The 10708-nt window shown below is 43.1% G+C and overlaps 1 protein-coding gene across 1 annotated transcript; it reads right to left on the reverse strand.

Annotated features, from left to right (window-relative positions):
• Window positions 1–1727: 1727 nt before the first annotated feature.
• Window positions 1728–10466, reverse strand: LOC311226442 (uncharacterized protein; the record flags this gene model as incomplete). Its single annotated transcript, XM_084311868.1, has 5 exons — window positions 1728–1756; window positions 1806–1862; window positions 2005–2066; window positions 9070–9119; window positions 10158–10466. The coding sequence occupies 5 exons, from the start codon at window positions 10464–10466 to the stop codon at window positions 1728–1730; spliced, it is 507 nt and encodes a 168-aa protein (XP_084167994.1).
• Between the last annotated feature and the right edge of the window lie 242 nt (window positions 10467–10708).

The following is a 10708-nucleotide window of genomic DNA, read 5'->3' on the forward strand; positions in this document are numbered from 1 at the left end:
TATCTTTGTGTCACTATAGCAACCTCGTCTGACTCAAACCGGAAGAACTGCGTCTATACCAAAGGTAGCCGCATTTCTGGCAGACGCTCTCTGATTGGCCGACGCCAGTTTCTACACTGGTTAAGCTTAGGCAATCTTCAAAGTTGGTTAAGGTTAGGCAAGTTCTTTCGACGGTTAAGCTTAGGCACTCGTTCGAAGTTGGTTAAGGTTAGAGTTTGTCTTAGAGCATGGCGATAGAACGCCAGGTAGTTTGCAGGCTGTTTGACGTGGAAATGGGCAAAGACACAGCTCGTCATGCTATTGGGCGCACATGTCACTCACATGACCAGAAACGTCTGCCAGAAATGCGGCTACCTTTGGTATAGACGCGGAAGAACTCACAGCTATAGTCTATTTCCCTAGCAACGGCTGCTAGCCCATAGCAACACCGCCCTATCTCCTAATTGATGTTTACGTTCCTCATAGCTATGAGTGACCTCGACTCTGTCCCCAGCTTCTTATCACTCCCACAGGCCCTGTCTGTGTCTCTAACTTGTCTGATACACACTATAACATACAATATCTATATAGATATGTACTTTACCTACATGTTATAACCAAATGAAAACCAGTGATTTCCTTCAAGTGGTAGCAGCAAGAACAAGCGTCATGCTAAAAAAAATTCTTGAAATCGACAATTTCCAAGAATATTTTTGGACAGACTCGAAGCAAGGTCGTCCTGGGATATATAAACAACGATGCCCGGCAGTTTCATGTGTTTGTGGCAAACAGAATCCAAATAATCAAGTCCACTACAGAGTGGAAATGACACCTCCGTTCACATATTGTGGCATAGATTGTTTTGGACCGTTCTATGTGAAAGAAAGGAGCTGAAGAAGTACGTTCTTCTTTTCACCTGTATGTGCTCTAGAGCCACACACATAGAGATGCTTAATGATCTTACCAGACTCTTTCATCAATGCATTGTGTGCATTTATTGCTATACGTGTATATTGTATATTCCTCTTTACTTACTTTACTTACTTCTTTTACTGTATGAAGCACTCTCAGGGGCTCATAGAGAACCAAGCATTTCACCATAAAGTATGTGTATTTTATTGTGATAATTAATAAACAAACTTGAAACTTGTCTGCATGTTTACGTTGCACTTCTTTTATTGTCTTTTATACCTATTCTTATGTCTGCAATTTATGCATTGTTTTTATTCAGTCAATTGTGTGCTGGTTTTATGTTAATTTTATACTAGTTGCTGTGGGGCACTCTGGGCTGCGGTCCATGTGTGAAAGGTGCTATAGAGTCATTCATATTTATTATTATTATTGTATTGTAAACATATGTATGCATTGAAAAGTCTGTAAAGTCTCGACGACATTGAAAATGAGGGTGACCTCAATTGTCCTTTTGAGAATAAATAAAAGGTTTGAATGAGATGAAAGGAATCCCAACCTGAGCACGACGTAAGAGCAAAATGGCATGGCCAGGTGACTATGGTCAGTGGCTGCCGGGGGGGCCTCACCTGGCAGGTCCCCGCTCTGCTGCTGCAGCTGGCTGCTGAAGAAGCGCTCCCGCTGGGACACCTGCTCATCCCAGGCCTCCAGGATGCGCCTGCGCTCCGGTGCCTCCAGGTTCAGGGTGTCGGGGTGGGCCTCCTCGATGTGGGCGCGCACGCATTCCAGGCTGTGCGAGTACTGGAGGTCCCCGCACACCATGCACACCAGCAGCTGGTTCAGCGGGTCGTGGTCCATGAGGTAGCAGCTCCGCCACGCGCCGTCCGACATAGAGCGGTCTTCTTCTTCCGCATTGCCGCTGCTGTTGTTGTTGTTGTCGTCGTCATACTCGCCGAACAGGCCGTCAGACTCATCTGAGTGAAGGGGAGAGAGAGAGAGAGAGATAGAGGGAGAGACATTTACTAAAAGTTTATTCACCGACTATCAAAATAAATAATACCAGAGAGTCTATATAATGACTTTAGTCCGTCTAAACATTCTTTGGCAATACTATACCTTCTATCGGTACTGTATAGCTGGAGTAAGGGAAGTAGCCATGGTCAGCGTCAGAGGAAGCACTGTGAAAGAGAGGTGTACATGTTACAGTTACATTCATTATCACTGTGAAAGAGAGGTGTACATGTTACAGTTACATTCATTATCATTGTGAAAGAGAGGTGTACATGTTACATTCATTATCACTGTGAAAGAGAGGTGTACATGTTACATTCATTATCACTGTGAAAGAGAGGTGTATATGTTACATTCATTATCACTGTGAAAGAGAGGTGTACATGTTACATTCATTATCACTGTGAAAGAGAGGTGTACATGTTACAGTTACATTCATTATCACTGTTAAAGAGAGGTGCACATGTTACAGTTACATTCATTATCACTGTTAAAGAGAGGTGTACATGTTACAGTTACATTCATTATCACTGTTAAAGAGAGGTGTACATGTTACAGTTACATTCATTATCACTGTTAAAGAGAGGTGTACATGTTACATTCATTATCACTGTTAAAGAGAGGTGTACATGGGCGGTCAGGTGGCGTAGCGGAGATTGCGCTCGTCACCAACGCAGGATATGCTGGGTTCGAGCCCAGCTCTCGGCGTTGCTACCAGCTTGACTGGTTGTTCATACTAATACAATTGGCAGTATTAGGGGGTGGGAAGCTGGTGGGTGGGAATCTGGCGTTGTGGACAGCGACGCCTACAGGTCAGGTCTCGTCGCTTGCTCAGCGGGGGCAGGACTTGGTGGAGATAGCGTGCCCTCCCACGCGTTACACTTCACCAATGAGAGTCCTCACTGCCAAGTGAAAAGACGTCACTGGCAGTCGCCGCACGTATCGGAGGAAGCGTGCGATCGGCTTCGGGACGCACTTGTACCGATCGTAGGAGAACATGCATACAACAACCAGGTAGGGAGGGGGGGAATTGGCACAACGACTAAATTGGGACGGGGAGAAAAACAGAAAATTGGAGAAAGAGAAAAAATTATAATAATAAAAAGAGGTGTACATGTTACAGTTACATTCATTATCACTGTGAAAGAGAGGTGTACATGTTACATCCATTATCACTGTTAAAGAGAGGTGTACATGTTACATTCATTATCACTGTTAAAGAGAGGTGTACATGTTACATTCATTATCACTGTTAAAGAGAGGTGTACATGTTACATTCATTATCACTGTTAAAGAGAGGTGTACATGTTACATCCATTAGCACTGTTAAAGAGAGGTGTACATGTTACATTCATTATCACTGTTAAAGAGAGGTGTACATGTTACATTCATTATCACTGTTAAAGAGAGGTGTACATGTTACATTCATTATCACTGTTAAAGAGAGGTGTACATGTTACAGTTACATCCATTATCACTGTTAAAGAGAGGTGTACATGTTACAGTTACATTCATTATCACTGTTAAAGAGAGGTGTACATGTTACAGTTACATTCATTATCACTGTTAAAGAGAGGTGTACATGTTACAGTTACATTCATTATCACTGTTAAAGAGAGGTGTACATGTTACAGTTACATTCATTATCACTGTTAAAGAGAGGTGTACATGTTACATTCATTATCACTGTTAAAGAGAGGTGTACATGGGCGGTCAGGTGGCGTAGCGGAGATTGCGCTCGTCACCAACGCAGGATATGCTGGGTTCGAGCCCAGCTCTCGGCGTTGCTACCAGCTTGACTGGTTGTTCATACTAATACAATTGGCAGTATTAGGGGGTGGGAAGCTGGTGGGTGGGAATCTGGCGTTGTGGACAGCGACGCCTACAGGTCAGGTCTCGTCGCTTGCTCAGCGGGGGCAGGACTTGGTGGAGATAGCGTGCCCTCCCATGCGTTACACTTCACCAATGAGAGTCCTCGCTGCCAAGTGAAAAGACGTCACTGGCAGTCGCCGCACGTATCGGAGGAAGCGTGCGATCGGCTTCGGGACGCACTTGTACCGATCGTAGGAGAACATGCATACAACAACCAGGTAGGGAGGGGGGGAATTGGCACAACGACTAAATTGGGACGGGGAGAAAAACAGAAAATTGGAGAAAGAGAAAAAATAATAATAATAATAATAATAAAAAGAGGTGTACATGTTACAGTTACATTCATTATCACTGTGAAAGAGAGGTGTACATGTTACATCCATTATCACTGTTAAAGAGAGGTGTACATGTTACATTCATTATCACTGTTAAAGAGAGGTGTACATGTTACATTCATTATCACTGTTAAAGAGAGGTGTACATGTTACATTCATTAGCACTGTTAAAGAGAGGTGTACATGTTACATTCATTATCACTGTTAAAGAGAGGTGTACATGTTACATTCATTATCACTGTTAAAGAGAGGTGTACATGTTACATTCATTATCACTGTTAAAGAGAGGTGTACATGTTACAGTTACATCCATTATCACTGTTAAAGAGAGGTGTACATGTTACAGTTACATTCATTATCACTGTTAAAGAGAGGTGTACATGTTACAGTTACATTAATTATCACTGTTAAAGTGAGGTGTACATGTTACATCCATTATCACTGTGAAAGAGAGGTGTATATGTTACATCCATTATTATTCATTAGCGTTGATTTAGAAATAGTAGCATATACAGGCGAGAAACGGCACGGCTTTTAGTGAAATGCACATATTGCTACATAGCGTCGTTTTCTGGGATTAGATAGGATTACTCTAAAACTATACTCATATTCACCACGGTATAAAACGGGAATGTATTGATGAAAAAATTATTTCTTTTTCACAAATTGATCAATAGATATGTCAAATGGGCAATAGTATTATATCCATAGCTATGATATATAATATAGTTTGAGCCCTGCAAACACTGCCACGTATTCATATACTTTAAAGCGCTGGCCTTTCAACTGTAACAGTAAACAGCGCCCTCTGGCGCTGAATGAGTTAATGCCACAAAACGAATGCCTTTGTTAATCATAACGTTGATGCAGTAGCGTGTGTGTGTGTGTGGGGGGGGGGGTTGTGCAGTTCGCTTGACTGAAACCCCATGGTAGGCTACTGAAATGTTGTTTTCAAAGTTTGAACATGTGGACTGGACAATACGTTAGCTTAACGTTACATGTAAGTTGTAGAACGAATAATCTAATTCAGCTTCCGCAAGTGGCAGAATGATTGTGACAGTTTGCAGAACGTCGGAGGAGTAGGCAGGGTTTTAGTGTTGTTTTCAAAGTTTGAACATGTGGACCAAATTGACGCGACACAAATTGACGGATAATTATCGGCCACTGCCATCGGTACATTTTTTAAATGTTTTTGGTAGATATTCTTTTTATTGTTTTTAAAAAGTCCGGTAGAGAGAGAGAGAAGAGGAAGAACGGGAGACAGAGCGGGGGGGGGGGAAGACATTCGGCAAAGGACGCCGGGTTCGGGAATCGAACCCGGGTCGGCCGTTTCGCGAGGCAGCGCATTACATGGTTTGCCACTTTGGCCATCGGTAAATTTGAGCTTATCGGCCGATTGCAGTCAACAAGGCACTTATCGGCCGATACCGATACGCGACCGTTATATCGGTGCACCCCTAATTATCACTGTTAACACTTTCAGTGCCAGCCACGAGAAATTTCGTTAGTTCATGCCAACCGTTGAGTGCCAGCCAACGTTATTAATCGTTATTTTTTTTATTAGCGATTTCCATTCATTTTTCATCAATCTAGCCTCACGTTACCACTGGGACTCTCTCTGAGCTCGAACAGGGAAAATACCGCCCCCTATCGTCTCCCGGATGGTAATGCACCCTTTGGATTGGACTGAATGAAAACGCATGGGGAAAAGAAAGTCCGGAATCCACATTTTACTTATCAGGCATGTAACCGGAGACGATCCCAGTCATTGCCCACCCTCAGAACAGTGTGGAATAATGTGTTTCCAGTACCCAGCGTTGGATCAATAAACGCGATCGATATTTGGATTGGCGATCAGGAATTGGAATAATCTTTTTGGAGAACATCTGATCTGAGGTAAGGAATCTATTTTACCAGTCTTGGGATAATCAGAGCTTTTTTCACAGATATATCAATGTGTCCCGTATGTGTGTATGTGTGTGTGTGTGTGCTGATCAGGAAATAAGATAATTGATTTTTCAGCCCGCTTCTTCTTTATTTGAAAACTATTCATAAATAGGCCGAAAAATGACAACGTTTTTTGTGTATTCCAGTAAAGGGCGATTCGTGCAGAATCACTTTTTCTTTCTGGAAATTTCAAAAGAAATTGCGTTTTTCAAAATGGTATCAAACGGAAATGTACCAATTAAAAAACAATCCGTTTCGACAATGTTGACTGGAAGCAAGTCATTGATAAGCGACGGGCGTATTAGACACATAGCCATAATTTAAGATATAGTTTATGCGTTCGCAAATGTGCTCGCTCTCTCATTGAATAGAGCGTTGGCACTCAAGTGCTAAATCGTGCGCCCCCTGCTGGCACTTAAAGTGTTAAAGAGAGGTGTACATGTCACATCCATTATCACTGTTAACCCTTTCTGCGCCAAACCCGAGTATAGTCGGGTTTCGTCACCAACCGTTGAGCGCCAAAACCTGGGTATATTCGGGTTTTGATCCTTTGATATTTTCCCTCTGATCCCCATTCTAACCACACTGCGGACCTCCCTGTATCTCCCTTGCACCGCTGCCTACGTTAAAATTGCAATGACGGGGCGCCCGAGTGGCGCACCGCATACAGCACTACAGTGCAACACGGCTGACCAAGGTTCGACTCCCGGACCCCGTGATCTTTGCCGAATGTCTACCCCGGTCTATCTCCCATTCCTCCTCTCTCTCTCTCTCTACCGGACTGCCCGGTAGCAAAAATCAATAAAAACCTACAAAAACATAACTTGTCCGAAACATTTAAAATTGCAATGACGATCGAATCCTGCCAGGTGGCAGTATCGCCTACCTTTTGAACTGGGATAGTTTAGTGTGGGGACAATTAATTTGAATTTTTTTGTCTGGAAGAACTCCTCCCCTTCAGAGGACAGAGCGACAGAGCAATCGCTCTGAGATTTTATCGCCTCAAACCTATTTCCCGTATACACATATATATATATACATATATAGAGTAATCACGATGGCGATGGGATCACTGGGGATTATTCTTTTTGGAATACCTTCTGGCTAAGGTAAGGTATATTCTATGTCTATTTTACCGAACCTGAAACATGTTTTTGTAGCGATCACAGTGTCGTATTTTACCATACCTAAACCATGCTTTTGGTAACGATAGCAGTTTCGAGTTAAAACAACCCCCCCCCCCCCCCTGATGATTTTGTGAAGACACATATGTACATGGTATATACCTTTGATTTGGAAGTATTTGGAGTTTCAGGCGAGCAACCAGAACGATTTGGGCATAATGCATAGAACACGTCATATCTGGCGATCTATGAAAAAAGACTGGATTATTTTGGAAAAGAGCGATGTTTAGCATGGAATAGCACACAAACTACTAGGGATGTCCCGATCCGATCACGTGATATGCAATTTAAAACCAAAACTAAGGCCTCAGTATGAGTTTAAGACGTGAACATGGTCATGTTTGTTGAATAAAAAAATTAAAATAAAAAAAATATATAATAATTTTTATCCCGATCGGGATTTTTTTTTTTTTACTTTTTTTAATTTATTCAACAAACATGACCATGTTCACATCTTAAACTCATACTGAGGCCTTGGTTTTAAATTACATATCATCATTCATTTATTTATTGTCACACAGAGCAGAAGAATTTTGCCAAAACAAACCAATAGTATCCAGCTGCAAAACGGCAGACCAGCCACACTCTCAGACCCAAATTAAAAAATGTAATCCCAATTTCTCACATTACATTCACCCTGAATGTTGACATTATCCAGGTGAAAAGTTAACTTCATTCAAGCGAGGCATTGCAATCCTTGACATAAATCATTTGATGTATAATTAAATCAAAGGAAATGCATTTGGGTCTGAGAGTGTGGCTGGTCTGCCGTTCTGCAGCTGGATACTATTGGTTTGTTTTGGCAAAATTCTTCTGCTCTGTGTGACAATAAATAAATGAATGATGATATGCAATTTAAAACCAAAACTAAGGCCTCAGTATGAGTTTAAGACGTGAACATGGTCATGTTTGTTGAAGAAAAAAAAAGTTAAAAAAAGAAGAAAAAAAAGGGAAAGATCGGTATCGGTAGATACTCAAAATCACATGATCGGGATCGGATCGGGAGAAAAAAAACGTGATCGGGACATCCCTACAAACTACAGTATGTAGAAATTAACTGGCTAGTCAGTCTTGGACTATGAACAATGTCTGTCAAATGAGCCATACTATTGTCTCCATAGCTATAATACAGAACACACAATGGGTCCGCAAACATTGCGAAAAAAGTCAATAACGCTGGCGCCATTGAGTAAAGATGGGAAAATAATGTGGCAGTCAATGAGTTAAAGGGGAACTATCTTATAAATGGCCTTTGAGTGTTTAGCATTGTTTCCTAGCTATGTGAACTTATATTAATATGATCTATGTCTCAAAATTCTCATATTGGCGCATTCTTCCAATTCTCCTCTCACAATATTCACCCTCACTGAACTGAGTCATTTGAAAATGTGCCCTATATGTGATGTCAGAGAGACACCGCTGCATGTTAATGTTCAGGTGAACCAGAACGCGCAGTGGTTTAGGAGCCCAGGCTCAAAACAGCTCGAGATCTTGAGGTAGAAAAATGCTGTTTTTGAGGACTTGATTAGAAATACAAAACAATGAATAAAAAAAATATATATATTACAGAGGTGTTCCATAGACTCACAGGAATTGTGTAAAAGTGCCCAAATAGTGAAAGAAATAGTAAAATAGTTCCCCTTTAAAGAGGTGTTAGAATTCATGTTAGATTCATTATCACTGTTAAAGAGAGGTGTACATGTTACATTCATTATCACTGTTAAAGACGGGCGTACATGTTACATTCATTATCACTGTTAAAGACAGGTGTACATGTTACATTCATTATCACTGCACATTGAGCTCCAGGAGACAGAAAAAAGGTTTCCCACCTCATTAGCTGATCAGAATCTTCAGAGGAATTCATCCACTGCCCAGAATCCTACAGAATGATAGGAGAGAGAGAGAGAAGATTATAAACAGAATTATTATATACTGTACATAATGCTTTACATGGAGTTGCTGTGCAGCATTATCAGAAAAGGCAGCCCACTCTTCAACAATCAATGAGGGTTGTCCTTGACTTGAGACATTTCTTAGTTGGCATAGGACTTTGTTGACTAGTTTTGTTGATTTGAAGACAAATCCGTGAAATTGTGTTTCCCACAATATGCAAACGTGCAGATGGACCTCTTTAAATCGAGTGCTTCCAAGAGATGTGCTTGTGACTTTTCAGGGGATAACAACGAATCAACGAACAAAGAGACCAAACCAACCAACGAATCAACTAAGAGAGGACCAGCCCTATAGTCAGTATAAACCTAACTGGTCCTAGACCAGTCACAGTCCCCTGTACCTGTGTCTCCATGCCCTGGAGCTGGTCCTAGACCAGTCACAGTCCCCTGTACCTGTGTCTCCATGCCCTGGAGCTGGTCCTAGATCAGTCACCATCCCCTGTACCTGTGTCTCCATGCCCTGGAGCTGGTCCTAGACCAGTCACAGTCCCCTGTACCTGTGTCTCCATGCCCTGGAGCTGGTCCTAGACCAGTCACAGTCCCCTGTACCTGTGTCTCCATGCCCTGGAGCTGGTCCTAGACCAGCCACAGTCCCCTGTACCTGTGTCTCCATGCCCTGGAGCTGGTCCTAGACCAGTCACCATCCCCTGTACCTGTGTCTCCATGCCCTGGAGCTGGTCCTAGACCAGTCACAGTCCCCTGTACCTGTGTCTCCATGCCCTGGAGCTGGTCCTAGCCCAGTCACAGTCCCCTGTACCTGTGTCTCCATGCCATGGAGCTGGTCCTAGACCAGTCACAGTCCCCTGTACCTGTGTCTCCATGCCCTGGAGCTGGTCCTAGACCAGTCACAGTCCCCTGTACCTGTGTCTCCATGCCCTGGAGCTGGTCCTAGACCAGTCACAGTCCCCTGTACCTGTGTCTCCATGCCCTGGAGCTGGTCCTAGACCAGTCACAGTCCCCTGTACCTGTGTCTCCATGCCCTGGAGCTGGTCCTGGGCGGCGGGTCGAATGGGCCTCCAGTTGTTTGAGGCTCTCCTCTGGGTCAGCTCCTTGTCCTTCATAGTCTTCTTCACCCTCCAGTACTCCCTCTTCCTCCGCAGGAAGTCCCCCTGAGACTCGCCCGGGATGGGCTTCGGCGGCGCCATGGTGCTGATGGGGACCAGCTTCACGGGAGGCTCGATGGGCAGCAGCTTGATGCTGGACAGCGGGTTGGCCGGAGGGGTGAGAGTCGGGAGCAACGACGACGCCGCGTCCAAGTCCAGGCTCTGCTGCATCCGCAGCGTCCACTTTCGAACCCTAGGTACTGACAACACAGTGTTCCAGAGTATTCCACCTCTTTATTTTACAGTTGAACAGCCCTGGCCTATTTTTTTTTATTTATTTAAGAATTATATTATATTGTGCTTCTATCATAATTATCTTAGTTCATATTTCATTTTATTTTACTCCACCTTTTTATCTTATTATCTAATGTGGCACCAAAAATTACCAAAGCAAATTCCTTGTATGTGAAAAC

The sequence above is a fragment of the Notolepis coatsorum genome, assembly GCF_963971535.1.
Source record: "Notolepis coatsorum genome assembly, chromosome: 4".
Classification (NCBI taxonomy): domain Eukaryota; kingdom Metazoa; phylum Chordata; class Actinopteri; order Aulopiformes; family Paralepididae; genus Notolepis; species Notolepis coatsorum.